Genomic DNA, 18434 nt, shown 5'->3' with positions numbered 1-18434 from the left:
CCTGGAGGGATGGCTCCAGAGATGGTCAGGGGATGGAGCCAGGGGCTCTTGGACCAGTGACCTGCTCCGCCCACTTGCAATTCCTGCCTTGTCCACCTGGGGGCGGACCTGGCCCAGGAGCAGAGGAGGGGAAGGGCGGGGTGGGAGGCAGCTGCACGCCTGGAAGGGTAGGCAGGTGAGCCAGGTGCCCCAGTTTGCAGACAATGAAAGGGAGAGCCCCCTCAATTCACCGGGAGCTCAGGTGCCTCCCCACCCCAGGCACGGGGCACCCCGACCCCCCCACCCCCCCTCCCCGCCACCGACATCCTACCTACCAGCCCCCTTCCCGTCTAAGAAACTGGGGGCAGGGAGAGGTGAGCGGACCAGGTGTGGACAATGGGCAGCGAGCCTGGGGATGGCCCCTTCTCCCACCCAGGGCTCCCGGGTCCTGAGGGTGCCCCTCCTGGGACGGTTGATTGCCCCACCTCCAACAAACCCATGCCCTCCCTAGCTTCTCCCAACCCCACAGAGGAGCCAAGTGCAGGCAACCTGGGTTTGAACTGACTTTATTATTCTGTAAATGTGAATTTTACAAAGCGCTTTACAATGAACGATCACATCCTTTTGTTTGTAACGGATTTCCACTTCCGGAATCGGCTCTGAGCACACTGCAAGCCTTCTGGTTCCTGGTCGCTGGTGGACGTTGTGTCCTCTGAGTTATGATAGGGTGTCAGCCGTGGTGAAAAAGCAACAGTCTGAATTCTGCCAAGTAGCAGCACGAAAGAGAGGGAGGCGCAGGAGGAACAAACAGAGGTTTCCTCCTTATTTAAAAAAAAAAAAAAAACAAGAAGAAAAAAAAAAAGCCAGTCTCTTCTGAGGCTGAAATGGAACTCAGTGTTACTGTGAAACAGGCCTCCTATACAGCACAGGACAATTTATTTATTGATTTTTAACAGTCGTGAGTTACAGTACTACTTAACCCCTCCACGGACTCTTTAACAACAACCGTCTCCTTTTCAAAAGTCTCTTTTCTTTCCCCAAAACAGTCCGTCCAAAGGATGAATGGTCTATTTGCACCCAATGCCATTCAAATGTTCAAGTCAAAAATATTTATATGGTTTATATTTAGTTTTTATTATTTTTTGTCTGCTAAAAATAGTATTGCAAGTTTTGGCTTCTTTTGACATAAAAATGACAACCATGTGCGAAACGCTAACGAAGAAGCATCGATCAGAATCCAAGCGGGCTGTCCAACCTGAATGCTTTAGATGGGCGCTGCGTCAGATTCCTTTTTGTTTTTCTCAAAGAAACAGAACAAAACAAACAAACAAAAACCAAAAACCCTTGCCAGGTTAGAAACACCTTGCACCCCCCCACCCCGCCATGGCCTCTGGCCGCTGGCGGGTGACACGCCCGGAGCTGGCTGGCTGACATAAACACAAATGTATGCGGCAGAAACATTCAGAAACAGTAGTTAAAGCTCAAGACGGCTCTGAGCTCTCAATTCTGCGTTTAGGATTTACTGCTGGCAGAGAGGCAGGCAGAGGTTTTCTCTGAGTTTTCAGATGGTTAATGGGCCATAGGCCTTTTTTGACTTGCAGCAGAGTATTTCCATAAAGATAACCCGGTGGAGGGGAATCTAAGCCATCCACGGCAGGGGGGTGGCATGCACCCAGCCCACGCTGGGAGGTTCCAGCCATCACATGGGGACAGAGTCAGGGCCGGAACCGAGCAGGCCGCTCCCAGGCTGAGCCCCTGCTTTCCTCCTTCCTCCCAGCAGAAAGGCCGCCGAGGAATGAGTTTTCATGGAGGAGAAACACGCCCGGCTCCCGGGGCCCCAGCACCCGGACAGTGGTTTTGGGGCCGCAGGCCGCACGCCCAGAGGCCTCTCCCCTTGCCTCTGGTCCACATTCAAGGGCAGGGTAAGACGATCGCATCAAGTGCAAGGTTAAGCAACCACAGAGAACTCTGGGTGAGACCAGACAGTGCAGAAAGCAAGACAGGTTTCAAGTACGGAGGCCACCGGCCGGCCGGGCGGGCGGGCAGGCAGCCCCACCAAGCTCACAGTATCTGTCACATTGCGGTCCCTTCTCCTGGACCTCTGCACTCGTCCCAACTGCCTCCCGGGGCCCAGCCCGGCCGCCGGGGAGGGCAGGGATGGGGGGCGGCCGCGGAGCCCAGGCGGGCCGCCCGCCACAGCCGCTGGGACTGGCCCAGTCCTTCTCTCTCCGAAAGGCGCTGATAGACTTAGCTCTATGTAGACTCTATGTAGTATATGCGTATTGCTAATAGTCAAGCTTAGGGATAAAGGTGCGGTTATCTCATAAATACTGAGTGGCTTGTCTCTCGGTCTACAGGGGTCGGGTGTGGAGGGTCACGCTCAGGGGACAGGAATTAGTCATCTTGTAAACAGAGGAGGGGAGGGTCTGGTTCTCCTAATTGGTTTTCCTTGGGAAAAATGATCAAAAGATGCTAAGGCACTCTGGAAGGCCCCCCTGAGCCCAGGCCCGCCGCCGCCGCCGCCCGCCCCGCGGAACATTCCGGACACGGCAGAGGGGGGAGCACCCCGGCAGATACAATCATCAGCCACGCCCGTCTGCAAACGCTCCGCCCCACGTCCACCACCGCGGGACACATTAGTGCAAAACGCTCGGCCTGGCCCGTCCGGAGCGCAGGAAGAGTTCAGCAGCCATTCACATTAGATTCTTATTAAAGTTTCACCTGCAGCTCTAGCCTTCCTTACCCAGAACAACGAAACAGACGGCAACTATAAACAATTAAAGGACAGAGGTCATGGGACATTGTGCTGGCCTGAGCAGCGCAGTCAGGCCGTCTCTGGGAGGCCGGCGCCCCTCCCTGTCCTGGCCTCGGGGCCGGGGAAGGCCGCTGGGCCCACGTTGGAGTGGGGGTCAAGAGGAGAGAGCAAAGCCCTTCTGTCCACAGCCAGGGTGGGCAGCCAGCCCCCGAGGGTCCCCAGGGGCTAGTCGGATAAAAGTGCAAACATGGGGTGTCGGCCCCGATGAGGGGGGCTCCACAGGGGAGCTGGTGGGGTCCACCTCACCCACCCCCACCCCCACCCCCACCTAGGGGCTGTGGCCTCCTCCCAACTCCAGGAGGACTTGGTCCTGGTCCCTGGTGGGCTGTGGGCCCTGGGCTGTGCCAGCTCGCCCCCCTGGGCCTGAGACGGAAGAGGCCTGAAGCCCCAGCAGGAAGGAGCCGCAGCCCCTGGGGCAGGGACAGGCAGGTGAAGGGGCTGAGGTCAGCTCCCATGTGCCCACCCAGGGTCCTCCTAGCCCAGCCCGTGGCCATCAGACCTCTGCAGAGGGCAGGCCACATGTCTGGCCTAGCTGGAAGAAGCACCCCTCGCCCCCCCACCACCAAGGTCTCCTCCAAGGGCCCTCCACGAGGAAGCGCGGCAGTCAGCAGGATGAGGAGCCTGGGGGGGTGGGGGTCAGTGCTGAAGCCCCCCTCCCACGATGCCCCCCTCCCAGCTGGGACCTGCAAGAGGCTGGGGGTGGCTCAGCTTTGTGGGTTGGCGGCGGGGGTGGGTCACACCTGCCTGGCAGGGGTCGGGGGGAAGGGAAGGTAGAGTGCAGGGAGTAGGGCTGGGGTGGGGGGCCTCTGGCCATGCCTGGGGGCCACCTGGGACTGGATGGGGGGGCGGCCCCTTGGCATGTGGATGGGAGCACTTGGGACAGCATGTGCCCCTTCCCTCAAACAGCAATGAAACTTCACAGTGAGCTTTCCAGCCTCAAACCAACAAAGCCCTTGCCCCCTGACCCCCATCAACACCCCCTGCCCTGACGCATTCCAGAACCTCTGCGCCTGCAAACCGCCTCTGCTCAGGCCTGTGCCCAGTGCCCACCTACCCACAGCCTGAGGCCCGCGCACCCTGGGGCTCCACACACATGTCGGGAGCCCAGTGCCCGCCTGGCCCCCAGTTCCCTTCCTGTTCACCCTGGCTGCCCTTCCACAGGGGTGAGTGGGGCCCAGCCTGGGGTCTGGGACACGGACCCCCCAGAGCCGTAGTGGGTCGGGGCAGGGACACCCCAGCCTCTCAATTTTTTTTTGCTCTTTTGGGGCTGAAAGTTTCCAAACCAAATATGAAATAGATCTGAATTACGATGAAAACGAATAAACAAGCGAACATAAACCCAACGTGGCTGAGGGCTGCGTGGGCTGCACCAGGGGTGGTGGCCCCACCCCACGGGGCGGTGGGCGGCCAGGCGGACGGGGCCAGGCGGGAACCAGGGGGTGCTGGGCGGCCTGGGCCCTGGGTCCCAGGTGGGCTGAGGGTCCGTGGAGCCACGGGGGTCAGGCGGACCCCCCGGGTGCGGGGCAGGAGAGCAGACACAGCCAAGATCACTTCCTCTCACACACACGGACTAGCACGGCCCACCGCCAAGCCGTCGCCACCGCCCTTGCACACGCTCACACACACACACACACACACACGCTCTGCACACACACACCCACACCCCATACACACGGCGGACCTGGCAGGCCTGACCCCCGAGTCTCAGGAAGAAGGTAAAACAAGGATTTGGCCCCTGGGGGCCCAGCCTTGGCCCGTGGCCCCAGAGGGGTGGGGGTGGGTCCCCATCCCCAGGGGTGAGGACCAAGGACCCCAAAGCGCGTGTTCCCGCCCCACAGGCCCCCGGCCTCATCCCGGGCAGGGGGAGCGAGGGGCGGTGGGGTGGGAGGCCAGCAGAGCCAGGCACCGGGGCCTGGGGGCCTCTCGCCCCCTCCCCACGCAGGAGAGGGGGAGCTACAACTTGGAGACTAACCTCTCAAATATCAAAAAGGAGCCCCTGGGACCCTTCTCGCAACTAGGTCGCCAGTGGCCTAATCGTTTTACAGTATAACGAATGCATTTGTTTCCTTCATAAATTTTAAATACAAGCAGAATAAAAATCACATTTTTTTCAGGCAACAGTAGCAGTTCAGTAGGTAAGTGGCTTGATCACATTTGTCTGTATTAGTAACGCATGCAAGCAGCTTCCGTACCCGCCTGGGCGCCGGTCCGCCTGGGGCTCCTCCCTACAAGGGCCCTGCGTACGGGCCTTCCGGTCTCCTCCCCGGGGCCGGCGTGGCGGGCCGGCTGCTGCTGGCGCTGCCCTGCTCGAAGGGCTGCGGGGGGCTCTGGCCGTCGGCGGGCAGCGGCTCGGGCGCGGCCACCTCCTGGATGACCGAGCCGGCCCCGTCGGCCTCCTCGCCGGCCTCGAAGGCGGGGTTGGCGGAGGCGGCCAGGTCGACGCTCACGGCGTCAGTTCTCAGGGCCACGATGGCGGCGGCCTCGCCCCGCCGCTCGGCGTAGATGCGCTGCTCGAACACCTGCGCGGCGGCGGGCGGGAACTCGGGGTCCAGGGGCGCGCTGGCCGCCGAGGAACCCATGACCGTGCGGTACATCTCCACGCCCTCGGGCAGCATGGACTTGATCTTGGGCAGCCAGCGCTTGCGCACGCGGCGGGCGTTGGTACACATGTCCGCGGCGATGACGTTCATCTCGCTCTCCTTGAAGCTGGGGGCGAAGTTCTGACAGTACACTGCACGGACAGGGCGTAGGAGCAGGCGTGAGCGGCCACCCACCCGCAGGAATCCCAGGGCCCCACCCTCCGCCTCCACAGGGGTCGTGGCCTGAGACCCGCCTTGGGGGTGGGGGCGGTGCTCTGGGCTGGAGCAGCCACTCTGGGGCCAGTGGAGGGGGCGTATCCTCCTCCACCCTGTCCCTCCAGCAAAGGAGGCTACATGGCCACTCAGGCCTCTCCTGGGGCAGTTTGAAGACCAGCGGTCAGTCACCCTTCTCCCTGCTGGAGGCCCCGTCCCACTCCTCTGGGGGTGGGGTGGGGTGGGGTGGGTCTCTCTGGGCCCGAGATGGACTGAAGGGCCGGCAAGGAGTGATGAGGGGACTGGCTCATGCCTGCTTTCAGCAGCATCGTGTTTGACAGTAACAACCTGCCCTCTCCTCCTTTCTGCTCCAGAAGCCAGGAGACCCAGCTCTCCACAAACAGCAGGGAACTCAGAGGTGGGTCCCCCAGAGTGAGCCCCCCGCCACTGTGAGCCCCGCTGCGGGGCGGGCCAGCCCCACCCCACATGCCTCCTCTCAGAGCCCTGCCAGCACTGCATGCTCTGGGATGCAATTATGGGCTGCAAAGGCCCCTCTTTGCTCTAAACAGAATTAGCCTCATGGGAGAGATTCTTTTAAGCAAGAAAACTAAGACAGTGTTTCTGGAAGACGGGATCGGCTGGTCTGGCCTGGGCCGAGCATGGGTGGCTTCTTCCCTGTCCCAGGGCAGGGGTGAGTGGGTGGGTAGGGGGTTTCGGGGATGGGGGGGCGGCGGTCTGCCACCAAGATGGACCCGGTTCCGCCCCCACGCACCCAGGAGCGGGAGGCAGAAGCAGGCCTAGCAGATGGCAAAGGCTCAAAATAACCCCCAAATGTAAATAAGGGGTTTTGTTCAAAAAGGAAAATTAGATCTATTTCACATATTAAAATAGTTTCACAGCTGAATTCATCACGCTTGGAAACCTACCAAGAACGTTCACACCTCGAGCCCGGGCTCCTGCGAGCTGTTCTTTTCTCCCCGTCGACCCCAAGACCAGCTCCCTCTGGGAGAAGCTGCCTTTTCCAGGCTGAGATCCAGGGGTCTGGCGCCTCCTGGAGATGCGCCCCACCCCCCAGCATTCCCCCAGTGACCCCCCCAGCCCTCCTCTTACATTTCACAGCATTCAGGACGCGGCTGTCCAGCGGCTTGCGGCTCGGGTCGCTGGTGGACGAACGGATGCCTGTGCCACAGCTGTTGGCCAGTGTGTTCCTGGCGGAGGGGTGGGCAGGGGAGGCAGAATGAGGCGGCAGTGGGAGGGGACACCCGCCCACCTGCCTGCACGCCCCACCCACAGCCTGCTGCTTATCTTCCTGGGGGGTCGGGGTGTCCCCGTGACATCAGCCAGCATGCTTCTTCACGTGGGGGGTGGTCAGCAAGCCCTCCCCGGGCCCCGGGCTAACACTGGTGTGGGGCTGGGAAGGTGCAGGGCCGTGCACAGCCGCGCCAAGGGGGATGAGGCTTCTGCGCCCGCCCCCCCGGGGGGCCTACCTGTCGAAGAAGGTGGCGAGGAGGCGGCGCAGGAGGACCTTGTGCTTCACTCCCGCGCACAGGTGGCAGTTCATCAGCTGCCCGCGCGTGATATAGACGCCAGAGCCTGCGGCCAGCGGGCACAGACAGACAGAGAGGCCCTCAGCCCAGACCCAGGGCTGCAGGCCACAGCTGAGGGGGCAGGTGGGGGCGGGCACGGCCTTCCCAACACTGACAGCAACCCCCCTCCAGGCGCAGGGACCCCAGGGTGCCCCAGGCTGTCCCTGCTCCCTCGGGGCCCTGTCTCCAGGGGGGAGGCCGCCTCGGTCACTCGCTTCCACGGGGCGGTCCCCAAACTGCCTTCCGGCCCTCAGGGGAACTGCCTTGGGTGTGGGTTTGCGTAAACCCCCGTCTCACCTCTCAGTTGCTCCCCGATCAAAGAGCTGCGGGCAGGGGTGGGAGGTGGAGTCTTGGCACTCAGGGAGGGGCTCCCCGGCCCAGCACTGACCCTCCCTCCGGCCCAGCGCAGAGGCAGGACCACACACCCTGCAGTGCTGTTCGCCCCACGGAGCCCGGTCAGACTGGGCCCGCCCAGGGCTCGGCCAACGAAGGGCAGGGATGACTGCATGCTCGGGCCGCTGGAGCCCGGGTTCACCTCGGATGGTTCACCTCGGATGCTGCCCGAGGAGAAAGGAGCTTAGGCCAGAGACAGTGTCCCCAGCTGGGAGCCGCAGGCGTGAAGAACGCAGAAGGGCAGGGAAGCACCGGGCACGGGGTGCAGGGAGCCTCCAAGGCCTCCTCGGGCCTTTGTCTACGATCTGACTCTACAGAGCACGCACTGAAGCACCTTAGTGAAAAGCAGGAACAAGCCAGCACTCCCTTCTGCGGGGGTGGAGCGGAAGGCGCGAGGACACCCTGGGGAGACGTGACACGCCAGCTCGGGGGGTGGGGGGGCCCTCCCTGGCTTCACGCTTTGTCCCCACTACGAGCCAGGTCTCCAGGGACGCCCGCAGCCTCAGGGCCAAGAAGCATGTGGCTGATGCTGGATGCAGAGCTCCAGTGGGCGCCCAGGCCAAGACACAGCAAGTGTCCCCAAGGGCCTCACCACCCCCAAGGTCTGCAGAGCCTCAAACCCAACAGCAAGACGGGTCACCCTGAGCCACATGGGCCGGACAGCCGCCTCGCGGCGGGGACATCTGTAAAGGGGGGACCAGCAGGAGGCTTGGGGCTCGGGTGGGACACAGCCAGGGAAGGTGGCTGGCCCGCACCCCTCCCCAGCCCAAACAGGCCTCCTTGGGGACCATGCCCACCCCCAGGGCTCTGAGGAACCTGCCCACTCTCAGAATCCATCCCAGTCCAATGCTGACAGTCCTGGAACTCAGGAGCTGGGCCCTTGCTGGAACGGTAACAATGGGCATGGGGGCAGGGTGCGTGGGGTATGGCCGGGGGCACCCTCACCCCACCCAGGCCCGTCCAGACCAGCCAACACCTCCTGGTGACTCTCCTGTCGGCTAAAAAGGCCAGGCGGCCTGCTGAGGTGGGGTTCGAGCAGTAAGGACGTCTCGGGCAGAAAAGCCCCACAAAGCTGCCCAGGAGCGGCAGGCAGGGTGCTGGACAGGAGTGGGGGCACAGTGGCCCATGAATTCTCATCTCTGCTGGACAGCCTTAAACATCTGCAAGGAGGGATGCCCCTGGCCATTCACTGGTTAGGACTCTTGAGCTCCATGGTCAGGAAACTAAGATCCTACAAGACTTGTGGCTTGGCCGGGGGCGGGGGGCAGGGGGCGGTGGAATCTACAAGGAGCTGTGAGGCCCAGTGAATTCCAACATTGAGAAGATAAATATTTCCAACAGGCACCAGCCCTAATGGGCTTTGGACCCCACTGTGTTGTTTGTTTTTATAGAAGAAGCGAGTCCATTTAGGAGCCGCTGTGCGGAAGCTGGCGACTCTGCCCCCTGAACATGGCATCTGGACGCTCAGGGGAGCTGGGGAGGGTGGGGGTGGCAAACTGTACGAGACTTGGTTTTAGCCACGACCTAAATTAAAACACAATCATGATTGCGGCCCCTGCCAATCAAAAGCTCGACAAGCCCAGGGGATTCAATTAAAATGCTAAATTAATTCAATTGAATAACTCCTCTTCGTGACACAGTCTTCTAAAAGGAAATTAAGAGGAAATTTAAGATGTTCTTTTTGTTTGTTTGTTTGACTGATTGGTGATGAGGATTGTTCACAGCTCTGAAAAAAAACAAAAAGGGAGGGCCTCTGCACACAACAGACGCGGTGGGGCGGGGCCTCACCTGCCACCAGCTCCAGCTTCTCACCAGGGTCCCCCTCGGAGTACAGCTTGGGGTGGCAGCGGTACCCGATCTGGCTGATGAGGCTGGCGGGCAGGGCCACCAGGTCGCGGCGGATCAGGACGCAGGAGCGGCTCTCCAGCGGCACTGGCTCCGGCTTCTCTTGCACTGTGGACACAGGACCGCCCGGTCAGGGGCGTCCTGGCCAAGCCCTGGGGCCACGGACGGGGAGATCGGCCCTCCTCCACCGAGGCCCGCGTGAGGGCTGCTCTGCGCTCATCCTCCCCACCCACCAGCTGCTGCCCCTGCGGGAGAACCCAAGAGAGTAGACAGAGCAGGTGGGGGGATGCCCAGTCCGGCCCAGGAGGCTTCCGGGGCAGGGGGGTGTCCACCAGGCCTTGGGGGACAGCCCAGTAGAGGCGGAGCGGCCACCTCTGCTGGGGGAGCGAAGGCTCGGGGAGGGGACAGACCTCGTCCTGTCAGCCCTCCACCCAGCCGCTCCTCACAGCAGCCCCATGCCACACAGCCCCTCTGCCAGTGGGCACTGCGCCCTCTGCTCCTGGCCAAGAGTGGCTCCATCAGTACCATCCAGCAGTGAAGCCAGGGGTGGCAGAGCCAGGCAGGGCAGACGCTGTGTCTCCACAGCCGGCTCCAAGCCTCTGAGCCTTCAGGGAATGTTCCTGACAGATCACCACTCGGGGGGTACTCAGGGACCCCCAGTTGTGCCAGAACTGCAGCCGTGATGGGGTGGCAGGCATGGGGGAGGCCCCCCGACGCTCCCCTGCTTGAACCCCACCCTGAGCTCAAGCACGCCCTGCCCCCATGCCAGGCCAGCCTCCCAACCACCCCCCTACTCTCCCGTCCCTTGGAGGGTCTCTTGAGGCCTTGGTGGGGTTTCCTCTAGTGCTCGGGATGGAGGGGCGGGTCCTTCGGGCACTTGGTGGGCACTCAGCACACCCCTGTGCCTCACCAGGTGTTGGGAGGCTGAGGGGGAAGCCGAGGGCCTGCCCCCTGCCCACAGGAGTGCCCAGCCAGCAGCGAAGGCAGGGTGAGGGCAGAGCCCACATGGAGGACTCCACTATGGACAGGACCCTCCTCTCACCAGGCTCCATGCCCCAGCACCCTTCAAGCAGGCCCCCAGTTCTTCCCCCCTGCCCGTCCCCCTCTCCCCCATGTCCCCCTTCTCTGCAATGCTCCTGCCCCATTTTCCTGCCTGGCACCAATTCCCCCGCGCAGCAATGCAGGCCCAGGCCTCTCAGCAGGATCAGCGAGAGGCCCGTACCCAGCAAGCCTCCACTCAGACCTGCAGACTGGCACCTTCACCCCAGCTCACGCTTGCAACCGGCCATCAGCCTACCCTCTTCACCCTGCTGCCCCGGCCAGACAGGGCAGCGCCAGTGCCTGCCTCGTCTGTGCACACGGGCGCACCCGGTCACTCCCAGGGGGGCCACTGCCCCGCAGCTGTGTGGGTGAGAACCCCAGCTGCTCTGGGGCGGGCCGCCGCACACCTGGCCGCGCAGCACGGCCTGCAGGGGAGCCCAGGGCCCAACCCCTCACCCACCCGGAACCCTGGCAATGTCTGCAGGTTGGATAGGGCCCCAGGCTGCTCTGATGGACGCCGGGTGGGTCTTCCCTGCTGAGAGCCTTGATGAGTCCTGGGCAGGGCAGGAGGACACAGCTTGTCAGACCCACCAGGACTTGGACAGCCGGGGGGTGGGGGTCAAGGACACTAGGGGCCGAGGCCTGGCTGGATGCTCTCCTCCAGGTAGGGGCTCAGGGGCGGAGTCTGTCGGGGAGGTGCCACGACCACTCCCAGAGGGTCAGAGGCAGCCCCTTGGGCTGGCCAGTGCCCCCTGCCCTCTGTACTGTGACACCCCCTTGGGGTCACAGGGCAATTCAGCATGGACACCTGAGCCTGGGGAGGAGACCAAGTGGGGCTGGGAGAAGGACCTGGCAGCCACACGGGGGCTGCTGTAAAGGGGCTTTGGGAGGGAGGGGTGGTGGCAAGGAAGGGTCGCAGCCCCAGAGCTGGAGCAGGTGAGTGTGCATTAGCCCCAGCTTATCTCTGCACCAAGCTCTCGTGGGTGAGGGTCAGGGCGACCCAGGCCCTGGGGAACCAGCATTCTGCCAACCACAGGGCGAGTCCCACGGGGTAAGGTAGGGTGATCAGTCCCATCCCTGAGGGTGGGCTGGGAACCCACCTGCTGCTCTCGCTGCCTCACCCAGGGTCTGGGATCACTCGCGCTGGAGTCACCCTCCATTTCCAGCAGGGTCCCCCGGGGGCCCCTCTACCCTGTCCCCACAGAGCTCAGCCCTTCCTGGGGAGGCGCTTGCCAACGTGCACAGGGTGAGCATGGTACCCAGTGCCTTCGGCCCGGAAGGGGCCAACTCCAGGACGAAGGAGGGAGCCTCCCGGGAGCTCAGATCAGGGCAGAAGCCAGGAGGGTGGCCCCTCTGGGGGTCGGGCAGCATCTCCCACCTGGCGTGTTTGGGGAATGCTGGGCGGGGGTGGGGAGGCGGTGTGTCGGGCAGAACGGCAGAGAGCCGTCAGAATCTTCCAAACCTGGAATTACCCAGGGGCTCGGGGAGCACAGGAAAAACAACCCGGATGATATTTTAAAACATAATTACTCAGCCCGCCACCCCCACCCCAGCCCGCTGTGATTACGCTCAGACTCGGAGCAGAGTGCCAGCGCTGGCGCCGTGGCATTTAAATAACGAGCGCTCGCCAGCAGAAATAATCCCATCCACAACCCTCGGCCTCGATGTTTCTCCAAACAGCAGAAGTTGTTTGTGCTCCGCACGCTCCCCCCCACCACCCCAGCCCGGCTCCCCAAGAGCCAGAGGCTGTCAGATCCAGAACAACCAAAAGAGCCTCTTCTATTTCTGCTCCGGCACGTGCCGGATACTGCGCCAGCTAAAAATACCCCCCTGAGCGGCGGCGCATCTGGAAAGGTGCTCCGATTGCTCCGCACGCCCCCGGCCCTAAACTACCCTCTGCCGGGTTGGAGCTGAGCCTCTAGCAGCCTCCGTCCTGGGAGGGGGTGTCGAGTCACAGAGAGGCTCCAGGAACCCAGGAGAGCCTGTGCACCGGGGCTCAGTGACGAGGCCCCTCGAGCACCCCTGGTGGCCTTTGGCAGGTCATACAGTGCCTGATGGCAATAGCAGTGGGAGATGCCTCAGTGGGCTGTGTGCAGGGGTCACACCCAGGCTCCCCCTGCACTGGGCTGGGGGAACCCGCCGGCTTCCTGCTGCCCCAAGACCCGGGCAGCCGCCTGCAGCGTCAGTGGCCCCGTGTCCACCCCTTTATGATGCTGCTTTCTAGGGTCATGGGCTCCAAATATTTAGCCCTGTGAAATCTGGTGGGAAGCACGTGAAAGCCATTAGCCGCTTGCACGGGGAGGTGAGCGGGTGAGTCATGGCCATACAGGTCTCGATGGAATGATCTGGAACAGAAGCTCACCTGGGCAAACAGGCAGCAGAATCGAGGCCTTGGGGCTGGAGAGAACACCAGTGTGTCCATGGGGTGGGCGGGGGACCCTGCGGGGGGAAGAGGGGTCCCTGCGGTGCCTTCGACTCTGCTGCCCACCTGCCCAGGACACTGCCTGAACCCAAAGAGGGGAGAGACGTCACGCGAGCGAGGTGACACGGACGGCAGAGCCTGCATGACGCACTCGTGTGAGGCCCTGGGGCTGAGGGAGGGGAAGGGGTGGGTGTCCAGTGGGGACAGAGCTTCGGCTTGTGAAGAAGATGGTGGCGACGGCCACACACGTGAACGCACTTGGCTCTGTGCACTCAGAAGTGGTTCCAACAGTAAATCTCCTCTTAGGTACACTCTACCACAATAAAGACACTGTTTCAAAGGAATGAATGGAAGGAGGGAACTGGGAGCGTCATGCTGCCCGCAGCCCCAAACGTCCTCAACCTCCTGCGGGTCACGGGCAGGGAACCTGAAGCACATGCTGGACCCTCTGCACGGGCAACACACAGCAAGGCGCCCGCCCCCAGGGTGCCATCATGTCCAGGAGGCTCAGCGGGGCCCCGTTCTCATCCCCAAGCGCGGGTGCGTCTGGGCGTCACCATCGGAGCCCCACCAACGCCGTGACCACCGGCAGGTGCCCAGGCTGCCCTGGTCCCGCCACTGGGGACCTTGTTGAGGTGGGGCAGGGTGGGGAGAGGGCAGAGAAGGTGATGCCTGCTCCACAAAAGTGTATGCCATTTGTTCAGATGGCAGAATAAGAAACTGAGCCCCTAGTCCTTCCTGATACAGAAAAATACAACTGAAAACCAAACGGAAAGAACACAGCCCTACATGACCCGATGCTGGCGGTGACCAAGCCTGCCAGACACAGCGCGGCCCAGAGCCAGACCCACGCGAGCGCACTCAGCCACTCCGTGACAGCGGTGCACAGGGGTCCGGTGGGGAGGCGACAGGCTCCCAACAAGGGCCACGCGTGAGTCACACGCAGGCGAAGCCAAGCCGAACGCCCACAGGCCCAACCAGCACCGTGTGTGAAGCTGAACCCAAGTGGGCTGCAGACCTAAGCGTTAACACAAACCTACAGAACTTTCAGCAGCAAATCTGCGATCTTAGGTTTAGCTAAAAGCCTAGACAGAACCCCCAAAGCACAATCACTGAAAGAAGTTAAATAAGAAACTAAACACCATTACAATGAAACGAAACTTGTTGTCTACAAAAGATGACCAAGGCAAGATCTGCAAAGCACGTGCCTGACAGAGAAAAACCCTAGGGAAGACAAGGGAAACTCAACCGGAGCAGGGCGAACAATCCAACTTTAAAAAACGGGCAGAAGAGCTGAACAGATACGTTAGCAGAGAACACACAGACAGCGAATCAGCACAAGAAAAGATGCTCATCACCAGCCCTTAGAAAAACGGAAATTAAAGCCACGCTGAGACAACACTCCTCGAGGTTCGGACAGCTTGGCAGGACCCAAGCACAGCACACCCAGCGAGGACCCAGGGCCCCTGGCACAGTCACGCACCCGCCTGCCCGTCCACGGGAACAAGATGGCACAGGCCGCGGGGAACCACGAGGCCATCTGTTACAAAGTTAGACGTGTGCGGTGCTGAGCCAGCACTCCGCTTCCAGGTGTTTACCCAGGAGAAGAGAGAGAGAGGAGCACAAGCCTATGCAGTGATGCCCGCACAGCTCTGTCCACAGACGCCAACTGGAAACACCCGACATCCCGCATCGGGGAAGGGACAGCCAGGGAGCCGTCCACACGATGGTCACCACGGGGCCACGAGGTACCAGTGGTTGGTGCACAGTTTGGATGGATCCCAGGCTTGCTGCGCCCAGTGGAGAAGCAGTGTCCAGGGTTATCTCCAGGGTGGGTCCACATGGAGGACACGGCCAAAGACACAGCCAACACCGGGGTGAACAGAGGAGAGGGGCTGCCAGGCCGTGGGGTCGGGGTGGTCATCAGAGCAGCGTGGGTGAGCCCTGGGGCCCTGGAGGCTGGTTGACGGAGCTCTGCTGGGTGGTGGATGCTCAGGTCACACCACCCGGTGCCCAGGAGGCCACCCAGCCCCCTCTGCTCAGCTCCAGGTGGCTTCCACTCACGACAAACACACCACAGGTGGGCAACCTGGCTTGTCCCTGCAGCTGCCAGCTCGGTGCCAACTAGACCCGCAGTTTTCAAAGGGCCACACCTGTGATGGACATCGTGCGCTGGATACCCCCGGGAGCCTCCTAGGAACAAGGCAGGTGGGTCTCCTGCAGGTACATGCAGGCCCAGGCGGGAGGGACGGGGTGAGCATCCGCAGCCATCGTCCCGCCTTTACGTGCCTCCTACGTAACCGTGACACACCACAAACAGTAAGACGCATCTTGTTTCTTGGATTTAAAACTTCGCGGGGAGGATACATCCAAGAACCAGCGCAATTTGGCACATGGGGTAAAAAAAAAAGTAGCAAAAGTCTAGAAAGAAAGAAAAACAAAGGTGGAAACAGAAATTCGAGGCCAAGGCTGGGGAGGACCTATGTGCAAACCCTGGCCAGCAGACCCCCGGAAGCGGGGTCACAAAGGGCCCCATGTGGGTCTCGGGGGCCCTGCGCTCAGGAAGTTCCGGGCTCAGCTGCTGGGAAGACGTGGGGGTTGCAGAGGCCTGTCCCTGGCCTGGCGACTAGCCCCTCTGGGACAGCTCGGAACCCTGACACTCCCCCTGGGCAGCTCCACACACTACTTGGCCCGCCCCACTCAGACCTGGGTTCCGTTTGTTGTTTTTTGCGTCCTGTGTCCGAGTCTGGCCCTGGGAGACCCCAGTGGTCCCGTCTAGCCTCCCATCCCTCCCCCCCGAGAGAGCCCAGCAGCTTCTCCCATCGCCACCCTGACCGCGTGCCTCTTCTGTTCCCCATCCTTCCATCCAGTGCTGACCTAGAGATGCTCGTAGGCCTGCTGCCCGCCCGTGGACGCCAGGCTGACTGGGGACGCTGCTGGGGACCAGAGTGGGAGGCGCAGGGCCATGAGGGTGGGTGGCTTTCCACTGCGTGATTGTTCTGCCCTCCTCAAGACAGCGAGCACAGGCACTTCCCCAGTGGTCCAGCGGCTCCCAGTGCTGGGGGCCTGGGTTCAATCCCTGGTTGGGAACTAAGATTCTGCACGCCACACAGCACGGCCAAGAAGGACACAGAGGAAGCTGCCTGGTAGAGATGGTCACACTAAGTAAGTCAGACAAAGACAGATATCAGATGACATCATTTACACGCAGAATCTTAAGAAAACCACACAAACGGACTTACTGACACACATAAACAGACTCACAGACACAGAAAACAAGCTTGCGGTTACAGAGGGGAGGGATACATCAGGCGTTTGGGATTAACATACATACAGCTCTATATGCAAAGCAGATAAACAACAAGGACCTACCACACAGGAGAGGGGACTCTACTCAGAGTTCTGTAATGAGCTTAAGTGGGAAAAGCACTGGAAAAAGAACAGACACCCATGTGTCGTGCAAAGACTCACTCAGCCGCGCACCGGGAACTGACATAGCATTACAGATCGGACGGAGGACAGTGGCTGCCCCGCGGGGTGGGGAGGGGGGGACTTCTGGGAGCAGCAAGCCCAAGGAGGGGGCCAGCAGCGGGGGCCGGGCAGACAGACAGAGGGGTCGAGAGCCTGCAGGGTCCCGGCCGGGAGCTGACACCTGGACACAGCTTCCCAAGTTCTCTTCGATGTATCTGCCGACCGCTAAGTAGCACGCGTGCAGGACCAGAGGCAGAAAAGCTATTGCCAAGAAACGGAAAAACAACTTAAGTTGGGAATGTGGTATCCCACGTGCGAGCTAGACAAGCATCGGATCTGAGGGCCTGCAGAGGAGGCGGTGCTCGGGGGAATACCAAGACCTGGGGACAGCCAGGGCCCACGAGCAGGGCGGCCAGGAGCGCCCCGCCTGACTTGCTCCAGCAGGTCACATCACTTCCTGACAAACCCGAGGGTCTCTCGCGAAGGACTCTAAAGACAGGTCCCACATCCTCTGAGGAGCAGCTCTGCTTAGAGCTTCCAAAATGTATTCACACATCGTGAAGCATTCAATAAAAAATCACCAGGGGGACTTCATGGTGGTCCAGTGGTTAAGATCCCGCCTGCCAATGCAGGGGACGCAGGTTCAATCTCTGATCCGAGAAATCCCACACGCTGCGGCGCCACAACTACTGAAGCCCCCGAGAAGCCGCCACTGCAACTAGAGAAAGCCCATGAGCGGCGACAAAGACCCGGCGCAGTCAAAAACGAGTGATTAAGAAAACAACTCACCATCTACAAAAAAGACATCTGATCGGACCCACAGGCGATCTGTAACAGAATACAGGCAGATTCTGTCTTTCAAATAACCTCGCTTCGTTTGTGCAAGGAATGGACAAGACGGAGAAATTTCACCAGAAAACTAGAATCAGTGAAAAGAATCTAATGCTAGAAAGATGATTGGTTCAGGAGTAAATTAAACAGGGCAGATGAGAAGATTGGTGAGCCGGAAAATAACTCAATCCAAAACACCCAGATGGAAGCTGCAGACGAAAAAAGGAATAGAAAAGTCGTGAAACAGGACAAAGGTTACGTGGAATTCACAGGACGCGGTGAACGGGAGGAGGGTGGGTGCACGTGGGGAGCTATTGTGACCGAGGATTTCGAACTGATCAAAGACATGAAGTCACGTGAAAGACAGTGACCCTTGGAACTTCCCCAGGGGTCCAGTGGTTGACTTCACCCTCCAGGGCAGGCAGCGGGGGTTCAATCCCTGGCAGGGGAGCTAGGATCTCACATGCCTCACGGTCAGAAAACCAAAATACAGAACTGAAGCACTGTTGTAAAAAATTCAATAAAGACTTTTTAAAAACGGTCCACATTAGAAAACAACAACAACAACCACAACAAAAACTGATCCCAGACAGAGGGTAACACAGGAAGACATGGAAAAAATAAATGCGCAGATAAGTATAAACACAGGTATTTAAAACAGCAATGACAAAGGGTGCAGCTAAAACCATGCAAACACTCTCACCCCTACCCAGTACGTCAGGGGGACACAAAGGAGGCTAAAGTCGTGGAGGTCTTGGCAAGCACTAGAGGGCAAGGTCCCTGAAGGAAGGCTCTGAGTCAAGATGACCTCCAACCCTTAAGAGACCAGCTGTTGTTTATGTGCTAAGTTGCGCCTCACTCTTTGTGACCCCATGGGCTGCAGTTTGTCTGCTAATCTCTAAGGACTTCCCAGATGTTCAGCTCAGTTCAGTCGCTCAGTTGTGTCTGACGGTGGACTGCAGCACGCCAGGCCTCCCTGTCCATCACCAACTCCAGGAGCTTACTCAAACTCAGATCCATCGAGTCGGTGATGCCATCCAACCATCTCATCCTCTGTCGTCTCCTTCTGCCCTCTATCTTTCCCAGCATCAGGGTCTTTTCCAGTGAGTCAGTTCTTCACATCAGGTGGCCAAAGTATTGGAGCTTCAGCTTCAGCATCAGTCCTTCCAATGAATATTCAGGACTGATTTACTCTAGGATTGACTGGTTTGATCTCCTTGTAGTCCAAGGGACTCTCAAAAGTTTTCTCCAACACCACA

At 60.4% G+C, this 18434-nt stretch overlaps 1 protein-coding gene across 4 annotated transcripts in view; it reads right to left on the bottom strand.

The window, feature by feature from the left end:
- Positions 1–529: 529 nt before the first annotated feature.
- The window catches only part of NACC2 (NACC family member 2), an 81333-nt gene continuing 63428 nt past the window's right edge, over positions 530–18434 (bottom strand). For all 4 annotated transcript variants that reach the window (XM_027966196.2, XM_042245469.2, XM_042245471.1 and 1 more), the window contains exons 3-6: positions 9354–9518; positions 7074–7179; positions 6697–6794; positions 530–5525 (exon numbers count right to left, since the gene is read on the bottom strand). In XM_027966196.2, coding sequence (XP_027821997.1) covers positions 5020–5525; positions 6697–6794; positions 7074–7179; positions 9354–9518 — 875 coding nt within the window. In that variant the 3' untranslated portion in view covers positions 530–5019. The remainder of the gene's footprint in view (positions 5526–6696; positions 6795–7073; positions 7180–9353; positions 9519–18434) is intronic.

The sequence above is a fragment of the Ovis aries genome, chromosome 3, assembly GCF_016772045.2.
Source record: "Ovis aries strain OAR_USU_Benz2616 breed Rambouillet chromosome 3, ARS-UI_Ramb_v3.0, whole genome shotgun sequence".
In the NCBI taxonomy this organism is placed as follows: Eukaryota; Metazoa; Chordata; class Mammalia; order Artiodactyla; family Bovidae; genus Ovis; species Ovis aries.
This window is presented reverse-complemented; position numbering and strand designations above follow the sequence as displayed.